Genomic DNA, 22,949 nt, shown 5'->3' with positions numbered 1-22,949 from the left:
GGGTCAGTCTGTGATGGGCAGTAGGGAGGGTCACTCTGTGATGGGCAGTAGGGAGGGTCAGTCTGTCATGGGGAGCAGGGAGGGTCAGTCTGTGATGGGCAGCAGGGAGGGTCACTCTGTGATGGGCAGCAGGGAGGGTCAGTCTGTGATGGGCAGGGAGGGTCACTGTGATGGGCATTAGGGAGGGCAGTCTGTGATGGGCATTAGGGAGGGTCAGTCTGTCATGGGCAGCAGGGAGGGTCACTCTGTCATGGGGAGCAGGGAGGGTCACTCTGTCATGGGCAGCAGGGAGGGTCAGTCTGTGATGGGCAGTAGGGAGGGTCACTCTGTGATGGGCAGTAGGGAGGGTCAGTCTGTCATGGGGAGCAGGGAGGGTCAGTCTGTCATGGGCAGCAGGGAGGGTCAGTCTGTGATGGGCAGCAGGGAGGGTCAGTCTGTGACGGGCAGTAGGGAGGGTCACTGTGATGGGCATTAGGGATGGGCAGTCTGTGATGGGCATTAGGGAGGGTCAGTCTGTCATGGGCAGCAGGGAGGGTCAGTCTGTGACGGGCAGCCTGCAAGGAGTGAGAATTCTCCTTGATACCAGGTCACCTTCACCACCCCCTGGGATTGTCCTATCCAGAGGAGCATTCCCATCCTGGGCTCAGGGAATTGCTGAGAGCCTCAGATTTCCCAGGACAAAGCTGTCCAGACTCCAGACCAGGTCTCCCACCAGGACAGGGTCCGTGCACCACCAGCTCCCCACAGCCCCCCCTGGAACAAGTCCCGGAGTCCCACTGGGTGCTCGGGAGAGAAGAGATTTGGGTGCCCCCCACACCTGCAGGCCTCCTGGCTCCTGTGCCTCATCTCCTTGACCCATCTGTTGAGCAGGGAGTTCTCCCGCCGGTACCAGTAGTAGATGCTCAGCATCAGGGCGGGCAGCAGGAACAGGAAGATGACGACGAGGGCGATCAAGATGGATTCGTGGTCTGGCAGGGGAAGCACAGGCACGAGTGAGGGGCTGGGACAGCCACCAGCCTCTGGCCTCACTCAGTGGCAGCAGTGACCCCATGCACCCATTCCTGGTCACCTGAGCTGGAGACACCCCTGCTGGTCACACCTCCGGGAAGGGAACAGGCCCTCAGTGGCCTCTGATGACAGTGGGTGGCTACCAACCAGCCAGAGCTGGGCACAGAGCGTGGGGCTGCCTGAACAGACCCCACCCAGCCCCTCTGTAAGCACCCAACCCTCCCCTGGCACCACTGGAGGCCAGGAGCACCTCAGGGCACTGGGGCCGAGCTGTGACTCACTGTGGCTCTGCACGGGGCCACTGTCCACGCTGCCACCCAGGCCCGGCTTCTCGCAGTACGGGGGGGCCCAGCCAGGGTCACAGTGACAGTTCTTGTTGCTGTTGCAGACCTGGGGACAGAGGAGAGGGTTGGCCACCACCAGGGGGGTGTGGAAAGGATGGTCTGTGGGGCAGGGATGAGAACAGATGGTGACAGAAGAAGCTTCGCCGCTGACAGTGTTCCCCTTGGACATCACAGAATCATGGAATGGTTTGGGTTGGAAGAGACCTTAAAGCTCATCTCATTTCCACCCCTGCCATGGCAGGGACAGATCCCACTGTCCCAGGCTGCTCCCAGCCCCAGTGTCCAGCCTGGCCTTGGACACTGCCAGGGATCATGGGGCAGCCACAGCTGCTCTGGGCACCCTGTGCCAGGGCCTGCCCACCCTCCCAGCCAGGAATTCCTTCCCAATATCCCATCTACATCTCTTCTTTCAGTTTGAAGCCATTCCCCCTTGTCCTGTCACTATCTGCCCATGTCAAAAGTCACTCTCCCTCTTTTTTACAAGCTCTTTTTAGTGCCAGAAGGTCTCCCCAGAACCTTCTCCTCTCCAGGCTGATCAACTCCAGCTCCGAGAGCCTTAACGATGCTGGGCAGAACAAAAGGGTGAATGTGAGTGTTTTACCTGCCACAAAAGGATGAATGTGAGTGTTTTACCTGCCACAAAAAGGTAAATCAGATGGTTTTGCCTGTCACGAAACGATAAATCAGATGGTTTTACCTGTCACATCCTTTCCATAACCCAGCAGGAATTCCCACAGCCATTTCTGTTGCCTCATCTGACAAAGCCCTGCACTCCTCTGTAACCTTTCTGCTTTGGAGAACAGTGTCTCCTCCCATTCCCTGAACCATTTCCCTGCTTTTCTGCAGTCCCAGTTGTCTTTCCAGCTCTTGTTTTGCTCTCAGGGGGACCAGGCACCTGCTCTGAGCTCCAAACACTCTCCAGCTCAAATCAGACCCTGATCCAAGTTTTGCAGATGGTCCTTACACCACAAACAATCTTCCTCTCACTTGGACACGGGTGAGCAAAGAGCCCAGCTCAGCCCCACCTGGAGCTGACGCATGGGACAGCTCTGAAAGGCAGAAATCCACTGGGTCACAGGGCTCATCCCTGTGGGAGACATTTGGTTTGGCTCAAAAACCTGCACCTCATCCCAGGAATCCTGAGCAGGTCCCGGGCAGCCACTCACCCCGTGGCCGTGGCAGCGGGACACGCACTTCTCCAGCTCAAACAGGGACGCGTTCTGGCACCGGCGGTCCTTGCAACCTGGCAGGGAGACGAGGGGCTGAGGTCAGAGGAGGACCCAGGAGGGGGGCTGCTGGCACTGGTGGGGGTCTCTGAAGGATTTTTCCTTGGAAAATGCAGGGTGGTTAAATTGCATTGTTCCAGTCAATGGATTTCACTCCCATTTGCAGCACAGCCACGAAGCCTCTGCCATTCCCTATCCAGGATGGCTCAGCAGAGCCCAGCCACCACCACTCCCAGCCCTCCACACAGAGCCTTCCACACAACCCACCTGGCAGCTCCTGCAGAAACCATTTCCCATTTGGCCCCAAAACCCAGGCACTGGCCAAAGTAAACAATGCTGGATTTCAGAACCGGCCGTGTTTCCTCATGAAAATGTCACCATTTTGGCCTTCCCAATGAAAATGTCACTGCTAAAATGCCAAACAGGGAAGGCTGTGTCTCCACAGCCAGCTCTCTCTGGAACACATCCCTGCTTCCGTGTCCTCCACCAGCCTCTGCCCTCTCTCAGCTCTGCTGACCCTCTCTAAGGTCCTTGGAGAAGCAGGGGCTGCAGAGGACACCAGTGCCCAGCTAGCACTGGATTTGTCACGTTGATTCCTGACAGAGCTTTCCTGTTTCCTCTGGGAAACAACCTCTCCACAGGAGGAATCCTCCTCCACCAAGTCCTGGGGCAGTTCCCGCTGGGATTGTTTCACTCTGAACTGATTTGGTGAAGAAGCTTAGAGGGCTGAGAGAACAATTTGGTGGCCTAAACGTGAGTGAGTATCTGGTGATGCCTACAAATGCCCCAGGTGAGAAGACTCTGGTGGCCTACAAACATCTGGTGACAGCAGTTGAGGTGTCACTGATGCAATGTCTGCAAGTGTGGAAGGAACCCCATCCCAGGGCCCGGCTCTGACGTGGGAAGAGCCACGTGCACCCTGGAGCTGGGTCAGAGCCCAGAGACGGTGACCTGCAGGAGAGCCCACCCCAGGAAGGGGCACTCACCATCCCATCTCCACATTTGGTGCCCGTCAGGACCAGCCCGGGGTCGGACAGGTCCTCCTGGTCGTCCTTGGCGCTGTAGACGAAGGTGCCCCGGCACTTCACCTCCCGGCCCTTGAACCGGATCGTGGTGTCGATGGACACCGTGTTGGTCCCCTGCGGCTTCTTGGCGGAGCTCTGGCACTGGATCTTCCCACACATGGCATCCCTGGGGGGGCACAGCCGAGGGGAGCTGGGAAGTGGGGGCAGCAGCCCCTCACCCTCCCAGCCCCATCATCCCACTGAATTTATGGCCACGTTAGAGAGGCTCTGGAGGTTAAATCACGGACAGCACAGAGAAAGGGTGGAGGGAACAGCCGGGGAAGCGGGAGGCTCTGACATCCCAAAATAACTGGGGATACTGGAGAGCATGCACTCCCGAATCTCCCTCTGACACTGTGTTTCATTTTCCATCAGGCTGGGCTGGGAGGTGCTCGTGGTGGGACAACAGAATCACAGGGTCGTTTCGGCTGGAAAAGACCTGGAGATCACCAAGTCCAACCTCCCAGCAGCGATGGGGACGGAGCCCAGGAAGGACCTGGTGGCTTCCTCGGGTACCAAACAGGGCTGTCCCAAGGGCTGGTGCCTGGAGGCTGAGACGGGACCCTCCCAGTCCCTTGGCAGGGGTGGCAGGGGCAGCGGGAGGGGGACACGGGGCACCCCCATGGGACCCACCTCTTGTCACACTTGACGTAGCGGCCCTGGCTGTCCTTGCCGCAGTTGCCGTAGGTGTTCCCGGCCATGTTCACGTCCTGGAAACAGGCGTCCGGCGCTGGCCATGCTCCTGCACACAGGGGAAAGGTCCTGGGGACAGCAGGCAGCGGGCAGAAATCCCAAAAGCAGGAGCAGCAGCTGGATGCTCATGGAGAAAACACTGAGGAAAAGTCTCCCAAGAGCTGCTGCTGTGGGTGCCGGGCCAAGGACAGGAGGGATGAAATTCCCTTTTCTCTGGAGTCTCGTGGAGGATTTTGGTCATGGAATGGTTTGGGTTGGAAGGGACCATAAAGATCATCCAGTTCCACCCCCTGCCCTGGGCAGGGATACCTTCCACTGTCCCAGGCTGCTCCCAGCCCCAATGTCCAGGGCTGGACACTGCCAGGGATCCAGGGGCAGCCACAGCTGCTCTGGGCACCCTGTGCCAGGGCTCCTTCATCCACCACCCCCAGCCCCACGGGCAGGGGCCACGGGGACCCTACAGGGACCCAGCAGTGAGACTCCAAAGGGCTCCTGCTCCGGAGGGGTGGGAAGCAGGCAGGGGGCTGGCGGGACTGACCTGGCCCCCAGAGCTGCACGCACTGCTGGTGGTGGGTCATGCACATGCCGTTGTTGCAGTAGGCCTCTCCGTAGGCGCATGAGGAGCCGTCCAGCAGGTACACGTTGGCTGGGCAGTACGGCGAGGCTCCCGTGCAGAATTCCGGGAGGTCGCAGGATCCCGCGGCTTCCCGGCACATCGTCCCTGCTACCTTCAGCTGCAGGGGGAGAGGAGAACACCGGCACTGAGCCAAGGGGATGAGGGGGGATTGATGGTGCACAGCTGGGGGCCATAAACATCTGTAAGGTCCCCTGTGAGCGTGTTGGGGGCTGTCAAGGTATAGGGACACATTCCTCAGCTGGACCCCAGCCACGAAGTTGCCAGTGGGAATTCTCCTGGAGAGGGAAAAGGGCCTGGGGGGACAGAACAAGGGAATGGCTTCCCAGTGCCAGAGGGCAGGGGTGGATGGCATATTGGGAAGGAATTGTTCTCTGTGAGGGTGGGCAGGCCCTGGCACAGGGTGCCCAGAGCAGCTGGGGCTGCCCCTGGATCCCTGGCAGTGTCCAAGGCCAGGCTGGACATTGGGGCTTGGAGCAGCCTGGGACAGTGGGAGGTGTCCCTGCCATGGCAGGGCTGGCACTGGATGGGCTTTGAGGTCCCTTCCCACACAGCCCATCCCATGATTCTCCTGCAGACACAAGGTCACACATTAACCCTCCTCCTCCTCGGGCACAGGGAGTGACCTTATGGACCAGCAGCACTGGAGTCCCAAGGGAATGGTGGGGCCAGGTCTCCACCTCATCCCATGGGCACGGGGAGGGCAGGGCAGGGCGGGGTCTCACCTTGCAGTTGTGGCAGCAGTCGCCGTGGGCACACTGGGCCCCCTCCTTGAGCGTGCAGTTGTGAGCGTTGCAGCAGGGGTTGGTGCATTCCTGCGTGGAGAGAGGACAGCTCCATGGGCAGTGCTTCCATCCCTTCCCCAGCACTGCCCCCAGCCCCTTCTCCACCCATCACAGCATTGCCCTTCTCATCCCGCCAGCAGGGAAACTGAGGCACGGAGGGGATGAGGAAGAACTGGGCACTTAAGGGAAAGGTCAAGGAGAAAGTCAGGACTGGGATAAATGGATTCAGGAAGGTGGGACTGGGAAGAGCCCTTGGGATGGAGTCCCTGTGACTGCAAACCCTTCCCTTGGAAACCCCCTGTGCAGGAGTTCCTCAGCTGAGCTGGGCTGCAGAGCTGTGCAGGAGGGGCCCACCTGCACCCCGACCTTGCAGGAGGGGCCCACCTGCACCCCCACCTCCCAGGGGGGGCTCACTCTGCACCCCCACCTCCGGGGGGGACACCGTACCCCCACCTCCAGGGGGGGCTCACTCCGTACCTCCACCTCCCCACAGTCACAGTCCTCGCCCTCCTCCCGGAAGCCGTTGCCGCATTTCCGTCCCACCACCAGGTCCTTGGTGTCGGGCAGGTTGAAGAGGCACATTCCCCCTCCCTTCTGGAAGTAGCTCTCCAGCTGCCTCTTGCTGCAGGAGCTGAACACGCGAGGGAAGGGGTGGCTGTGTGGGGACAGAGCGGGACAGGTGGGGAGAGGGGGCAGCAGGGCCAGGAGAAGGTGGAAAATCGGTCAGACCTGGGAATTTGGGACGTGGACAAACCGGCACAAACCCTGCCAAGAGCAGATTCCCCATGGCTCAGTGAGCCCAGGAACATCTCCCACCCCAGCTGGCACAGCCAGACCAACAACCAGGGGACACCACTGAACCCAAAATCCTCAGGAATGGGATGGGGGCAGGCAGAGCCCCTGTCCATCGCCCCTGGAACGTCAACCTCCCTGCACGGAACCTCCTGAGCCTGGAACCCCCTGGTGTGAGCCCCACCCTGCAGAGGCTGAGCTCAGCGCTGGTGCAGGTGTCACCTCTGCCCTGGGACACTGCAGCCCCCCCGAGCCCCCACAGGCAGGTGCCCCTCCGTCAGGGACCCTCTGCTCCCCACAGCTTAAACCTCAAGCCTTCCTGTTCTCACTCAACCGGGACAGGAAACACCCACCTGGGCTGCTGAAACACCCCCCGGCTGAGATGGGTGAAATAATTTAAAATTAAAGAAATATGGATAAAAAAAACACCAAAAAGGACCCAGGGAGCTGCAAAAAATAAAATAGTTGGAGCCTACAATATGTGAGGAGCTGAGGAACAGGAGAAGCACTCATTTTCTACAGAAGCTCTGAGCAAGATTCTTCTCTAATTTCACAGTTTGTGGGGTTTTGGTGGTTTAAGAAGAAGGAAGCATTTCCTCCTTCTTAGAAAAGGTTTCATTTCCTCTTAACACTGAAAAATAAGTTTATTTTAATATCAGGACATCTCATTCTCGAGATGATACAGAGGACATTTTATAACAGAGGTTTTGAAGTCTCTTGAGCTGGAGGGAAACCTGTAAGTGCCTGCAGGTCACTGAGGCTGAGCAAGCCAATGTACCCTATATATATTTTTATATACTCATTTAATGTGCAAATAGGGACGGGCTGAACACAGCCAAAAATGTGCTTTTCCCCACCACAATCCGCCCAGGCAGAGGTTAAATCCTGTGGGATCAACACCAGGGTCTGGCAGCCCTGAGAGCCAAGAGGGAACAGCCCGGGAACACCCTGAAACCACAACTGGGGTCCCACTGCTCTTTCCTAATTGGAAGAGCAGGTGGCTTCAAAAAAAGGGAATAAACAGCTGCTCCTCAGCAGTGCAGGGATATCCGGGATGAGTGTATCGTCAGGAGAGGGAAAACCCAACGGGAGAAGGAGTTTGGAAAGGAAACTGGTGCCAACCAGATGGATTATGAAGCCCATCCAGTGCCCCCCCATCCATGGACACCTCCCACCATCCCAGGCTACTCCAAGCCCCAGTGTCCAGCCTGGCCTTGGACACTGCCAGGGATCCAGGGGCAGCTTTGGGCAGCCTGTGCCAGGGCCTCACCACCCTCCCAGCCAGGAATTCCCACTGGGAAGCCATTCCCTGCCTCCTGGCCCTCCAGCCCTTGGCCCCAGTCCCTCTGCAGCTCTCCTGGAGCCCCTTTAGGCCCTGCAAGGGGCTCGCAGCTCTCCCTGGCTCCTTCCCTTCTCCAGGGGAACACTCCCAGCACTCCCAGCCTGATCCAGAGCAGAGGTGACAACATTCCCTACCCACTCCCAGCCCACCCAGCACCCACAGCCTGCTGGGGGCTTTGGGGACACATCCAGGGCGTTGGGAACACATCCCAGGGCCAGCACCACTCACCCCGTGGCTGCTGCCATGACACAGCCGCCCTGCTCCGGGGTGGCCTCCACGCAGCAGCCCTTGGTGTCGTGGACCATCCCGAAGTTGTGGCCGATCTCGTGGGCCATGGTGGCGCGGCTCCGATGGGCTGCTCCGCGTGGTCCTGCACCGCGAGGGGAGGGGTCAGCAACAGCCACGTGAGCAAGGGAGGGGCTAATCCCACAGCCGGGAATGGGGCTGGGCCCACAGAGGGACCACACACCCCGGGATGCAGCTGGATCCCGAGGGGGATGGGGCTGGAGGAAGGTTCATGGCAGCAGTGGGGCTTGGTCGGCTGAAATTGGCTCTGGGGAAGCTCTTTGGCTGGAGCCAACTGCTTAAAACTCAGGGCACATCCCAAAAACCAGAAACCTGGGTGCCCCCACCACCCCACCCAGGGATCACAGGTGACCAGGGCCACCATGGAGGAGGAGAAGTTGTCTGGGCAGGGATCCAGAGAAATCCAGAGAGCACAAGCAGGGCTCAGGCAGGGTCTCCTCATGAGGGACAGCAGCATGGAGTGCTGCACTTCATGGAGTGCACAGGAGATCCCAACGCTGCTGCCAGCTGGGAGCTGGGGCTGGACCTGGGCTGGGAGACCTTGAACAGCCCCGTCTCACTCCCCTTTGTACCTGGCCAACACCTGAGGGGGTCAGGAGCCACCAGCAGCACCCCTCACCCTCAGGCTGCACCCCAGCCCCAGGGGGCTGCTCCTCCAACCCCATGGAGAATTCCCCCAGGCCGGTGGGGACCCCCAGCCCCCCTTACCACGCTGACCCCTCCGGAGTTATCGGTGCTGCACATCCCCTCCAGCGGAGCCATGCCGATGGTGGTGCCCCCGAAGGTCTTCCCTCTGCCCGGGCAGGAGAACAGGCGCAGTTCAGCACCGGGGGGGTTGGAGTGCCCAGCCCCGCTGGGAGCCCCGCCCGGTGTCCCCAGCCCAGGGCTCACGTCAGCAGCTGGGCATTGTCGTGCTTCTTGCGCGCCCTCAGCGACTTCTTCCACTGCAGGAAGGCCCAGAGCGTGGCGTTGGCGTCGCTGCTCACGGTGCACTGGTCCCGCTCCGTCCACACCTCCAGCCCGATCAGGGCCACCTTGATGTTCAGCAGCCTGTAAAACTGCAGCAGGGGACAGGTGGAGGGCGTGGGGATTGGAATTCCCTGGACATCCTCCATCCCTGGTGTGGCGTTGCAGCTGGTGGGTCTCCGTGTTTCCCTCCAGCTGTGTGACTCCAGGATACACCTGTCCCAAACCCACCTGCAAGCACGGGCTCCACAGGCACAGGTGTGGGCACAGGAGCCAGTCAGGGTGGCACGGTGACGTTCAGTGACAACACCTCAGTGTGTCCCTTCTCTGCCAAAGAGGCTGGCACTGTCCCAGGCAGGAGCCAGTGAATGCTTCCCTGCTGAGCTCAGCCCACGGGTGACAGAGCCCTTCCCACCATCACTCAGAGAACTCCTCAATTCCTTGATGGGTGGCCAAGCCCTGGCACAGCCGCCCAACAGAGGGGTGGAGTTCCCAGCCCTGAAGGGATTTAAAGTTGCGTGGATGTGGCACTTGGGGACAGGGTCAGTGGTGGCCTTGGCAGTGCTGGGGAATGGTTGGACTCGAAGGACTTAGAGATCTTTTCCAACATTAACAATTCCGTAACTCTGTGATTCCTTGCCCGGTGACACGGGGACAGTCCCTGAGGGTCACACAAGGGCCTGGCAGGTCCCTCACCTTGTCCACGTAGTTTGCAATCTCCACGATGCGCTGCTTGGTGTGGCCCAGGTTGAGGTTCTGGTTCCTGTACTGGAGAGAGGTGAGGATGGGGAAGGGTCACAGGGAAAATCCGGGATGGAGGCAGAGAGGGACCCTGGTTTTCTGCCCCCCAGCACTCACCAGGGTGTGATCAGCAACGATGAAGAGCTCCATGTACTTCATGGTCCTCCAGGCATCTCTCTTGGCCTGCAGGCAGACACAGGGCTCAGCAAAGAGGGGCAGCCCTCAGCTCTGGGACCCTCCAGACACCACAGAGCTGCTCAGGAGGGACAGCTGAGAGGGGAAACTGAGGCATGAGGTGACAAGGAACATTTGGGTGGCTCCAAATGACCTCACGTCATGTCCCACACTGTAGGACACAGCACCGGACCCAACCCACGCGTCCTCTCTTTGGGGTCTCCTGCCCAAACTCCAGCCAGGCAACCAGACCCTCACCCCACCTGCCTGCACAGCCCCGCCCAGCTGCCGGGAACATGGGAGCTGTCAGCGGTGCCAAGAGCCCCTCATGGCCCTCTGCCTGTCCCCAGACAGATCCCATGAGGATTTACCTGAGTGGATTTACCTGTGAGGATTTACCCAGGTGAATTTACCTGGGTGGATTTACCCATGAGGATTTACCCGTGAGGATTTACCTGGGTGGATTTACCTGTGAGGATTTACCCAGGTGGATTTACCTGGGTGGATTTACCCATGAGGATTTACCCGTGAGGATTTACCCTGAGTGGATTTATCCTGGGTGGATTTACCCAGGTGGATTTATCCATGAGGATTTACCCGTGAGGATTTACCCGTGGGTGCTGCGGTTGGAAGAGCTGGGCGATGCCACCGATGGCGCTCCCGAGGTCATGGCCATGCCCACAGGTGCCCCTGGGCACGGGCAGGTGCTCTGCTCGGTGGATGAGGTGCAGACCTGGCTCAGGGCTCCCCAGGGGTCTCAGGTAGTAGCTGGTGTTGCTGCTGAGCACGATGAGGCCCCTGGAAACAGGAACAGCCTCGATGGCTCCTGTGGTGCTCCCGCTCCGGCTCCCCCAGCCCCTGAGGCCCCACAAGCTCATGGCACGTCAGCCTGGTCCATACCCGAGTGGGAGCAGGGACAAGAGTTGGGGATTTCTGCCCACACAGCCCCAGGGGCAAACAAACCTTCGGCACCAAAACTTCCCCAGGTCAGAGCACAGGAACAAAGCCCAGCCTGGGACACCCCGCTCTGGGTGCAGAGACTTGCCCCCTCCAGGGATACAATTCCTGGGAGTAAGCTCATGCTGCCAGAAATATGGACTCTGCCCCAGCCTGCCCAGTGCTGGGGCTGGGTGAAGGATGGGAGAAGGAAGAAGGATAAGATGGGAGTGATGGGAAAATCAGCCAGGTCAAGCATTTGGAGCGGTGCTTGCAGGAGCATCGGTGCTGCTCCAGGTGGTCCCGAAGGGGATCCCTGCAGGGAGAAGGAGCAGTGGATCCATCCCCCCCTTTGCCAGCTCCACAACCCCCCGACCCGGCATTCCTCCAGTCCTGATTCCCCCATACCCTGCCCCTTCCCCCATACCGTATTCCCGAGCAGGTGCTGAGGACGACCCAGGAGCCGCTGTGGCCGCGGACGTGGCCGTGGTAGTGACAGTGCTCCTGGAGGGAGACAGTGGAGGCCTTCCTTCGAGGGCTGGGGGCAACAATCCCCGTGCGCTGATCCCAGAAAAGCACCCCTTTTCCATTTCCCCCTTTCCATTTCCCCTTTTCCTTTTCCCAGCCAGGCAGGCGCTGTCCCCTGCACCGGGAGCGGGAGGAGCCAGAAGCCGGAGTTCGGCCCGGGACGCAGCCCAGCGCCCGGCGCGGCGCTGGAAAGCTGACAGGAGGCCAGTGGGGGACATCGGGAGGGCCGGGTGCTGCCTGTGTTTGTGTCCCGAGGTGCTGTCCCGGGGCCAAGAGCCGCAGGAGCCGCGTGCTGCCGCATTCCTGCTGCCACGGGCGCCGGGGATGCTGCCAGGGAAACGCTTTGGCTCCGTCCCGAGTGCCAAAACCCCCCGAGACACAGAGGTGAGCGTCCCCGCACCCACCGTGTGGTTCGGGGTCACCGTCACGGGCTGTCCGTCCTCGCTGTAGTGCGTCTCCGTGTAGCCCGGAGCCAACAGCCTGCGGGGGGAGAGCGGGGTGAGCAGCCGGGAGCTGCTCCAGGGCTCCCGGCACTGGGACACACCGAACCTCTGAGCCTGAACCCGGCGGAGCCATCCCCGTGTCCCCCTGAGCTCCCCCGGCACCCGGCTGAGCCATCCCCGTGTCCCCCTGAGCTCCCCCGGCACCCGGTGGAGCCATCCCCGTGTCCCCCCAGCACCCCCAAACCAGCTGAGCCATCCCCGTGTCCCCGTCCTGTCCCCCTTGCAGAGCTCCAGGCCCGAGCTGGCACCGCTGTGACCCTGCACTGGCCAGGTCTGTGTGACCTTGCCCAGATTCCAGGGTGATGGGCATCCCACTGGCAGCCTGCAGCCCCATGGGGATGGCAGGTCTGGATGGGGATGGCAGATCCCAGTGGGGATGGCAGATCCCAGTGGGGATGGCAGGTCTGGATGGGGATGGCAGGTCCAGTGGGGATGGCAGATCCCAGTGGGGATGGCAGGTCTGGATGGGGATGGCAGGTGCCGGTGGGGATGGCAGGTCCCCGTGGAAGGGCAGCACCCTGCAGGGCACTCAGTCATCCCAAGAAGAACAAGGAGGGCCAGGTTTTGCCCTGCTCTCAGTTTAGCTCTCAGTTTTGGGGGTTTGGCCCCGTCCCAAAGGTTTAATTCTGCAGAGGAAGAACATAGAGCAGCAGTACTCCCAGAACAGCCCCCCCCCGCCTCTCGCTTTCTATTTCACAGCAGTTTGGCCCCAGAAATGTCACTGTGGGCACGTCTGTGGCTTCCCAGCCCGCCTGTGAGCGGGTGCCTGGCACCAGCGATTCCAGTCACAGCTCAGACCGGAGAGAGCCTCTCAGTCTGGTTCCTGGCAGGGGACACGTGGGTGGCTGGCAAGGCAAGGGCCTGGCCAGAGTGGGGATACAGGGACAGCGTGGGGACAGGGATGGACAGGTGGGCTGTGGACACAGGAAAGCCAAATCCTCCTGCCATGCCCAGGGAACGGGAGCTGGGGTGGCTGAGCCGGGCACATCCCGGGCTGACCCAGGACTCAGTCCAGGGGGATGTCCCCTCCAGGCAGGGCAGAGGCCCTGGGGAAGGGAGGGCAGGATGAGCCTTCTCCTCCAGCACGGGGGGAGGAAAACACTCCCAGGACACTTCTGGAGAGCGAGCAGATCTCCCAGGGCCAGGAAAAAGAACATTCGAGGTCTAGCCCGGCCTCACTGGCCCATGAGGCCATTGAGGGCTGAGGCAGCAGCTTGGATGTCCCCACACTGTGTCCCCACACTGTCCCTGCAGCCAGTCTTGGGTGCTCTGGGTGCTCAGGTCCCTTTTGTGCCACTGTCCCCTCAGCTCACCCAGAGCTCACCCTCCTGCCCTGCCCTGCCCACCCAGAGCAGGGCCCACCCAGGCACAGAGCCCCCAGGGCTGCTCCTCACGCTCCTGCCCCCCCCCAGCAGGCAAAGGGGCACTGAGCCAGAACGAGGGTCAGGAGAGGACACTCTGACACTTCCAGGCCCAGAGCACCAGCCGGACACAGGGCTGAGCTTTGCTTCTCAGCTTTCTACCCCCACTACCAACCCCCACTGCCCACAGCCCTAAAATGTGCACAGGAACCCCCAGTTCCCCTTCCTGCACACCAGAAGCTCCCCTGCAGTCACTGGGGGCCCTGGGGGACACCGTGGTGGCTGGGTCTGTACCCCAACAGCAGCAGGAAGGGGATTCTGCCAGGCCCAGCCTCCCACAGCTGCTGGTGAGAGGCAGAAGTGGAAGCAGAGCCTCATCCTGCAGGGATCAGCTCTGCCCTGCTCACCACGGGGACACAAACCCACCAAGGGACAGAGAACCGGGGCTGCCCCATCCCTGGCAGTGCCCAAGGCCAGGCTGGATGGGGCTTGGAGCACCCTGGGACAGTGGAAGGTGTCCCTGCCATGGCAGGGGTGGCGCTGGATCTTCAAGGTCCCTTCCAACACAAATCACCCTGGGATTCTGGGATTCTGTGGAAGCCACGAGGTCTCAGGCAGAGGGACAAGGAGGGCAGGGCAGGGCACAAGTGTGGTCCTTGCCCCAGGGCAGGCCAGGCTGGGCGAGTGGCACAGGGGACAGAGGCTGCTGCCACCTGCACCCAAACTGAACCAGAGCCCAGAAAGAGGCGACCAAGGCGGCAAAAGGAGCAGTTCAGCCCAAATGGAGCCACATCGGGCTGTCCCTTCCCCTGCTGGACAGGGTGGCCAGGACACTGCCAGTCCAAGTGGGACCCTGGCAGGGATCCCCAGTGTCCCCTCCCCAGCCCCAGCCCCGACACTCACTGGTTCCTCTCCAGCACCAGCACGAGCTCTTTGCCCTCGGCCGTCACAGCCACCTCAGCCCGGGCAGGTGCCGGCACCTGCAAGGAAAGGAGGGAATGGGGTTAGGAAAGATCCCTGTCCCCAGCACCTTCCCTGCTCCCAGCTCTGGGGGCATCCCAGCCTCTCCTCCCCAGGTCTGCTCCACCTACTGCACCCCTGCCACGAGCCGTGGAAGGTGATTTCCCTGAATTCCCAGCCCAGCAGGGATAATGGAGGATTTACCCTGAGGTTCAGGGATGAGGCAGCAAATCCCAGCTCTGCTAGCAGCTTCCCCAGGGAAAGGCAGCAAGGGACAGCCAGGAGGGACCCGGGATGGGGAGCAGCGCCAGGAGCATCCTGAGCAGGGTCTCTGTGTGCTCCATCCCATGGAGCCTCAGCCCTGGGAGGGTCGGTGCCCATGTGCACCTCTGGGGGGGATGGAAATAACCACCAACCCCCGGGCACCGGATAGGGGCTGCTAAAAATACCCCAAAATACCGGGCAGAGAAAGGAAACAGTGACTCAGCTTCCCCAGGATGCCAGTGGTTTTACTCATTCCCTCTCTTTGGAGGGTGTTAAATGGGAAGCTGACTTTAGATCCACAGCAGCACGGCCCAGCTGCCCGTGACAGGATGGGCTGGAGCCCAAAGTGCTGCCCTTCCCTGTGTCCCCACATCCCGTCCCCAGCGCTGGGGACACTGAAAGCATCGCCCTGCCTGATGTCCATGGCCTGGACTCTCCCTGATGTGTCCCTCGGTCCCTCCCCGTCCATGAAGGACGCAGGGAGCCCAGCAGGCTGCCAGCCCTGGGGATCGCCGCGGGACCCCATCACCTGGCCATGGCCCTGGAGGGACAGGGGACAGGAAGGAGCCGTCCCCGCAAGGGCCCGGCTTTGGCTGCTCTTGGCATCACAGGGCTCTGCAGCTGGAACACGAGGAATGCAGCAGGGAGGGGGCACAGCTGGGTGATTCACACTCGGGATGAAGCAGAGGTTAAATCTGCTTCCCGCTAATTCCCGTGGAGCTGGCTGCGCTGTTGCTGCTTCTGCAACCCAGCCCCCCCAGCCCTGGGTATTGGGGAGACCAGGGGACCCCCGGCCTGGCAGCCTCAGGGGACCCTCACCCTCAGTTAAGGGCAGCTTCACGGGACGAAGCCCTTTGGGGTGTGGAGCAGCTGGACACCAGCGCTGCTGCGGCCGGGCTGTGCGGTTTGTGTTCCCGGGATGGCTGTTCCTGCACCTCCACCCCACAGTGAGCTCCAGTGCCACCCCACAAAGCTGCTCAGACATCATGGGATGGTTGTGGCTCCAAGGAGCCCCCGGGGCTGGGTCCTACGGCCCCAATTCCAGAGGACAGGGAGGTGCCGCTCCCTCCAGCGCGGGATGCGGGGCTGGAGCCGGGATGCGGGGATGGAACCGGGATGCGGGGATGGAGCCGGGATGCGGGGCTGGAGCCGGGATGCGGAGCTGGAGCCCGGGATGTGGGGCTGGAGCCGGGATGCGGGGATGGAACCGGGATGCGGGGATGGAACCGGGATGCGGGGATGGAGCCGGGGCTGGAGCCGGGCTGGCTGAGCCCTCTCCACCTCCCCGCTCCGTCTGCCCAGCTCCAGAAAAGGCGAGCAGACGCAGCGCTCTAAGAACACAGCCCCGGAGCAGAGAGGGGCGAAGCCCCGGCTCCGGCAGCTCCCCGAGTCCCCCGGCTCGGCGCGGCCGCAGCGGGGCCCCGGTGCCCCGGCCCGGCTGGGGGGGCCCTGCGGAGCCGGGAGGAGCCGGGCAGGGGCTCCATCCCCTCCTCCGGCGGCGCTGGGAACGGGCGGTATTTTTGGAACACGATCTTGTACAAACATCGCTCCCTGGCCAAACATGGTCTGTACATTTTTCTTGCCGTTTCCCTCCTTTCCCCCCTCTTGCCCTCCCTTTTTCTCTCCCCGTCTCTGATCTCCCCAACACCCGCTCCCCGCAGCCCTCTCCTCCTCCTCCCCGAGTCCCGGCCGGCTCCTTCCCGGTTTAGAATTCCCCAGCAATTACTCCCTGCCTCGCCTTGAGGGCCGGTGCTGGAAAAATTCTCTTTCCCAGCTGCCGTCTTAAAGGGACACATGCATGTCCAGGGTTATCCCGGCGCTCTCAGCTCCCATCCCATCTCCCGGGCTGCCAAGGGCTGGAAAACAAACGGCTGCCGCTGGGATGTGTGTCCCCTCCCTGTGAGGGGATGTGCCACAAGCTCTCCTCTTCCCCGTGCCTCAGTTTCCCCTGAGAGCTCCTGGAGGGGCAGTGGCAAGAAGGGGATGGATCCTGGTTCCGGCTCGGATGGGCCCAGCTCAGCTCCTGGAGGGACCAGTAGCAGTAAAAGCAGGGAAAGGGGAATTCGAAGAGCACTTGTGCTGGGCAGGACTCTGAGGCCAGGCAAGGTGATGGCATTAATTAAACACTGCTCATTTTGCCTGCATTCATTGAACACTGCTTGTTCTGCCTCGAGCCTGGCAGGGAGCTGGGGCCCCAAGAGCTCCTGCCAAGGTGCCGCACACCAGAAATGAACCGGGATCAGCTTCTTCCTGGACTCCAGCGTCCTCCTGGGTTCAGCGTCTTCCCAGGCTCCAGCATCATCCTGGATTCCAGGACATTCCCACCTCCAGCATCATCCCAAACTCCAATATCATCCCAGGCTTCAGCACCATCCTGGGCTCTACCATTGTCTCAGGCTCCAGCATCATCCCAGACTCCAGCATAATCCTGTGCTCCAGCATCATCCCAAGCTCCAGTATCATCCCAGGGTCCAATATCATCCTGGGCTCCAGCATAATCCCAAAACCCACTGTAATCCCTGAGTTCAATATCGTCCTGCTCCAACATCATCCCAGGCTCCAATATAATCCCATGTTTCAGCATTTTCCCAGGCTCCAGCAACATTCCAAGATCCAGCATCCTCCTGGGCTCCACCATCGCCCCAGGCTCCAGAGTCCTCCTGGGTCCCAGCAATCCTCACAGACTCCGATAAAATCCTGGGCTCCAGCACCTTCCCAGGCTCCGGCACCTTCCCAGGCTCCTGTTGCTCCCTGACCCCCTTTCCCCAGCACCCACAAACAGAATGCCCCAGCACAGCCAGTCCCACAGGGGCTGGGTTGGGAGAGGCTGGAATTGTGGAATTGCAGCTGGGATGACTCTGCCCTGGCCGGGCCCCAGCCTGTGACTGGCCCGGGAGCCCTCCAGGTCCAGCTCAAGTCTGGTTTTATTTTTCACTCCATCCATCAGAAAAACCTCAGCGCTGTTTGCAGAGGGCCAAGGGCGTTGAGCTGCTCTTCCCTGTTTCCCCACAGCTCCCGGCCATGCTCCTCATCCAGGCTCCCTCCATCCCTGCTGGGAAGCTCCCGCTCCAGGAGAGCGGCTCGCCCAGGAGCGGGCTCAGGGAGCACTGAGTTCCTTGGGAAATCACCGGTGAAGCCGAGTCCCAAAGCCCCACTCAGCTCACGGCCTGGCCAACTCTCAGGCAGCTCCCACGAGTTCCTAAGGGAGCTCCCAGAGCCCGGATGTGACGGGGAGGACAGGCATGGAAGTTAGCAGGAGATGCTCCGTGGAGGATTTGGTGATGGCATTTGCAGCTGGAGCAGCTCTGCTGCGCCAGGGCCTCCCCAGGCAGCTGGATCCCGGCAGCACTGAGGCTTTGAGGAACACAGCTCGGGATTGCATCACTTGGCCAAGACCTCATGGACGAGCCTCTCGCGCCGGCTGCTCGCTGGAAAAGCATCCCGGGGAGTCAGGGAAGCAGGGCAGCCCAGGCCCTGGAGGCAGAGGCAGGATTTGGGTTGGTTCAAAACAAGGCTGGCAGGGTTTGCTCAGTCCGGCCACACCTCGCAAAGGGAGAGGGGCTCCCTGCAGGGAGCAGGGCAGGGAGGTGCTTCGGCACCTGCGGCACATCCCGAACCGCGGGCAGCCTGTTCCTGCCCTCCCCTCCCTTCCTGCTCCGGGGCAGGGCCGGGACCTCCCCGCGGTGTGCAGAGATCCCCGGGATCGGGGTGTCCCACCCTGACCCGGCAGCACGGGATGCTCCAGCTCTGCATCCCCGTTCAGCGGGGAGGAGGACGGGAATGGCCACCCCCAGGACAGGAAGCCAGGGGCTGCTCCAGGGACCTCATGGACGAGCCCGAGGTGTGAGGGGAACAGTGGATGGACAGAAGCTCCATCGATGCCAAGGGGTGTCCCTGCACACAGACGGGATGCCAGGGAGACCCACAGGGAAGTTGAGGAGCTCCTGTGCCTGGGACTCCTCAGCCCTCAAGATCCCAGAAAGGTTTGGAATGGAAGGGACCCTCAAGAGCATCTCATTCCACCCCTGCCATGGGCAGGGACAGCTCCCACTGTCCCAGGCTGCTCCCAGCCCCAATGTCCAGCCTGGCCTGGGACCCTCCCAGGGATCCAGGGGCAGCCACAGCTGCTCTGGGCACCCTGTGCCAGGGGCTCCCCACCCTCATGGGGAACAATTCCTTCCCAATCTCCCATCCATCCCTGCCCTCTGGCAGTGGGAAGCCATTGCAGCAAGAAACCACACCTGGAAGAAAACAATTCCAAAGGGAAAGGAAAGGCAGGGAACACCACGGGCTGAGCAGGCTCCCGGGGTGGGGACAGGGCACTCCCGTCCCTCAGGGCTGGATGCCCAGGTCAGAATGCCGGGTGCAACCCCTATTTCCATCTCTGAAGGGCTGGAAAAGCCCCGGGTCAGCTCCGGCAGCCTTTGCTCCACATCCCGGGGCAGGAGGGGCAGGACGTGGGGCAGGAGGAGCAGGACGTGGGGCAGGAGGAGCAGGATGTGGGGCAGGAGGAGCAGGATGTGGGGCAGGATGCCGGGGCAGGGTCCCACCGCAGGCTGTGGTGGCAAGGGAGCTGTTTGCAGTCAGGGTCCCCACGACCTCCTCCCGGCCTCTCCCGAATCACTTCCATGTGTGCCGGGAGCCCGGGGAGCTCAGCCCGAACAATGGGACGGAGGAGGGTGCAGGAAGGCAGGGCCGGCCCACCCAGCGCTGCCAGCCCCCACACGATGGCACCGCAGGGCCACCGCCACCCTCCTCCTGCTGGCCCGGCCTCGCTGCTGGGGGACAAGGAGACACGGGGATGTCCCCAGGGACCATGGGACACCCCCAGCATCCCGCAGCATCCCAGTGCTGCACGAGGAGCAGCCCCAGGGCAGGGGTGGAGGAGCCTGGGGGGTCACCACACTTGAACCCATCATTCCATGGGCTGGAATGTTGTCTCCTGGCAGGGCGGGCTGCTGGCATTCCCACAGACGAGTTTATTTCCAGGATCTTTGCTGGAGGGCAGGAGCAGACAGGGTGGGGGTGGAACGGATTAAATCGATCCATAAATATGAACGCCAGCAGTACCAGGGCAAAAAGGGCCAGTGTGGGGCTCTGTCCCATCCCTTGCCCGGTTGCCCCCATCCTTCCCCCACAAACCTCCCCGCTCCCCGCACCGACCACGCCCCTCTCCCCTCCTTCCCCTGCCCCAGGAACAGGAGGCTCCTTGTTCCAGGCTGGCTGGAGCTGGAGGCAGAGCAGATGCCAGGAAATACGGCGGGACCTGCCCAGCCACCCCAGCCCCGGAGTCCCCCGTGGCTCCCGAAATCCCCCAAAATCCCCCAGCTGCGATTTGCACCCCCAGCACCGTCTGGGGCACCGGGGTGTGGCAGGAGCAGAAATAAACCTCCCCTGCCACGTGTTCCCCATCTCAAGCGGCTTCCAGGTTAAATACAGACGGGTCCGGGGCTGCCCGGCAGGGAGGGGACATTTCTCCAGGCCGACCGCAGCACCCACATGGGCTCTTCCAGCTCCTGCAGGAGCAGCCAGCCCAGATTCCCCTGGAAAAGGCACCGGAGGGGCCAGGGCAGCACAAACCCCTCTCCCAGGCACAGCCGGCCCCGCCTCGGGCATCTCCTGCCTGGAGCGAGGAGGGCTCACCTGGACCATCTCGGGTGAGATGCCACCAGAGTCCCCGCCCAGCAGGGTCTTCTCAGCTCAGCTCAAAGCAGAGCAGCTCCTCAGAACCGCCTACAACCGTGCTGGGAAGGGACTGGATGTGCCCAAAGGAGCCCCCAGCCCCTCCCGGCCAAGGGGCAGCTGCGGCTCTGGCTGAGCCCAGAGCTGGGCAAGGGGCCAAAGCCCGGCCAGGGTGGCCACAGGCACCTCACCCAGGCATGTGAGACAGTGGGGGTGGCAGGGAGGGGGTGACATCTGGGAAGGGATGCCCTCTGCTCCTTGCAGGCCTCTGCCCAAGGCCACTGCTCCCAAATCCAGCAGCGCTTTCCCTTAGCTGGTCCTGCTCTCCTGGCCAAACCAGGAGCTGACAGACCACCTCCAGCTCCTCTCTCCAAGCTCCCCAGCTCCCTTCACTCACCCTGCAGCTCCTGGAAGTCCTGGCCAGCAGTCATTCCTGCCCAGCAGTCATTAACACCGTGTTAATTAACTCACTACTGCATCCTCTGCTTTCCCTGTTCATCACCTGCATACGGTGGCGGATCCTGACCCTCCACACCCTGCTCATGGATCCTGACCCTCCACACCCTGCTCATGGATCCTGAACCTCCACACCCTGCTCATGGATCCTGCAAACTCCATACCCTGCTCATGGATCCTGACCCTCCACACTCTGCTCATGGATCCTGACCCTCCACATGCTCCTCATGGATCCTGCGAACTCCACATCTCGCTCACGGATCCTGTAAGCTCAGCACCGCCATCCTCATCCCACCAGGAAGACCTCCAGGCAGAGGAGGGAGGGAGGGAGGAGGGAGCAGCTCTGCCCTTACCTGTTCCTCCAGGCTGACGGCTCTGCGGACACGGCCCCCCAGGAGCCAGTGTGGGGTCACTCGTTCTCCTTGGGGCGGTGGCCCTGGGGAAGAGAAGACCTGGTGAACAGACCCTGTGAGACCTCGAGAGCTGGAGCTCCTCCACAGCCACACCAGAGGGAACTTGGGAAGGGACAGAGCTGAGGACCAACATCCAGAGCCTCCTCTCAGGTGTTTCTGGGGATGGACACCAGCATGAAGCCAAAGCATCACGCCCTCCCCAGCCCAGTCCCTCATTGCTGGCTCAGCCTTAATCCTGGAAGGCTCCCAGGAGCGTTGCTCCCACCCAGGTCCCAAAACTGTGGCCTAAATCCCCTGGAACCCACCCTGGAGAAGCAGCTGGCACATGAGAGTTGTGGCTGTCCCTGGATCCCTGGCAGTGCCCAAGGCCAGGCTGGACATTGGGGCTCAGAGCAGCCTGGGACAGTGGGAGGTGTCCCTGCCATGGCCGGGGTGGCACTGGGTGGGCTTTGAGCTCCCTGCTAACCCAAACCTCTCCATGACTCTGTGATTCGTGGGACAGGGAGGTGCAGTTCCATCACCCCAAATGCAGCCATGCTCTGCAGCCGGAGCTGGGCTGCAGCAGGAGCAGGAGCAGAGGAGCTGGAAGGGCTGTGGCACGTCAGGGTTTGTCTGAGCCATCCCAGCCCCCCGGGCAGCGCAGCACAAGCCATTCCTTGGCTCAATCCAAGGCAGACAGACTTTCTAAGATTATTTTTTTCCTAAACAATGTGGCTGGGTTTGACTGCAGCACAGGGAGCAGCCACTGATGACTTAAGCCTGGATGACAACAGAACAAAAAATTAAAATCTGAAGTTGCTGCAGACAGGGATTGAGGCTGAACAAAAATGTCAAGGGTTGGGCCACCTCGCCAAGCCAAATGTTGTCAGGGGGAAAGCTTGGATGGAGTTATCTTCCCCAACGAAGTTATTTACTCAGGGAGTGGAATAACAGGGCTCAGGGCTTTATGATTTTATAGGCTTGTTTGGGTTCCTCGTGCTGCGACCCCGGGGCTGGGCTTGAGGGAAGATGAAGTTATTGAAAAGACAAAAGAAGAGAAAAGGTGGAGTTCTGGGCTGGGAATCACTGCTGGAGTTTGATGGGATCAGGTCACCCTGCCTGGCCACCTCTGTCCCCCGGGAGCGCCCGGCGCTATCACCCCGAGGTATTTAATCAGTGCCATTAAATATAGCCCGGAATCAGATTCCAGGAATAACTGCAGATAAGGGGTGGCACCACCCCAGCTTCCTTCTCCTCACCTCCTCCGAAAGCAGCAGCCAGGCCCTCCAAGCCCAGCCACACACCAGCCCCATTTTCCGTGGGGAAACTGAGGCACGGGTTCAGCCTCGCTGGGGGAGCAGCTCCGGTGGGGTTTGGTGCCCTCCCATTACAGAGCACAGGAATAAACCCCACTATTTTTAATTCCCAAAGGGAGGAGGGCAGGGAGCTGCTGCCTGTCCCGGTCCCAGCTCTCTCCCACGCCGGCTGGGGAGAGGATGGGACACGAGGGGCGGCCACTGCTGGGATTGCTGGGCTGGGCTTTGGGCCACGTCCCAAAAATCCCCCAGTTAGGAGATTTAAGTGATGAGATTTAAGTTAAGATACTTCAAATTTCCCACTGCTTTGTCTATAGTTTTTGCTGGGAATCTGAGAGACGGAGCATGAGACGGGGCCTCAATCTTACTCAAATAAACCCAAATGTAGCACAGAAAGGGTTTCCCACACCCCCCTTCCCTTGATTTCCTGGAAAACACTCATCCCCAGCCCTTTTTGGGAATGTTGCGGGGAACAG

General features: G+C 61.2%; 1 protein-coding gene across 1 annotated transcript in view; it reads right to left on the bottom strand.

The window, feature by feature from the left end:
- The window catches only part of ADAM33 (ADAM metallopeptidase domain 33), a 28,091-nt gene that overhangs the window by 4,189 nt on the left and 953 nt on the right, over positions 1-22,949 (bottom strand). Inside the window, 19 exon segments of the mRNA XM_039551286.1 lie at positions 818-968; positions 1,290-1,398; positions 2,519-2,593; positions 3,562-3,769; positions 4,276-4,384; positions 4,874-5,069; positions 5,695-5,784; positions 6,232-6,409; positions 8,117-8,231; positions 8,234-8,258; positions 8,903-8,987; positions 9,086-9,252; positions 9,857-9,928; positions 10,019-10,084; positions 10,687-10,873; positions 11,439-11,515; positions 11,944-12,019; positions 14,307-14,383; positions 21,119-21,201. Of these exon segments, the coding sequence (XP_039407220.1) occupies positions 818-968; positions 1,290-1,398; positions 2,519-2,593; positions 3,562-3,769; positions 4,276-4,384; positions 4,874-5,069; positions 5,695-5,784; positions 6,232-6,409; positions 8,117-8,231; positions 8,234-8,258; positions 8,903-8,987; positions 9,086-9,252; positions 9,857-9,928; positions 10,019-10,084; positions 10,687-10,873; positions 11,439-11,515; positions 11,944-12,019; positions 14,307-14,383; positions 21,119-21,201 (2,146 nt within the window).

The sequence above is a fragment of the Corvus cornix genome, chromosome 4 (assembly GCF_000738735.6).
Source record: "Corvus cornix cornix isolate S_Up_H32 chromosome 4, ASM73873v5, whole genome shotgun sequence".
Taxonomy (NCBI): Eukaryota; Metazoa; Chordata; class Aves; order Passeriformes; family Corvidae; genus Corvus; species Corvus cornix.
Note: the sequence above shows the minus strand (reverse complement) of the source record. Positions and strands in the feature narration are given on the sequence as shown.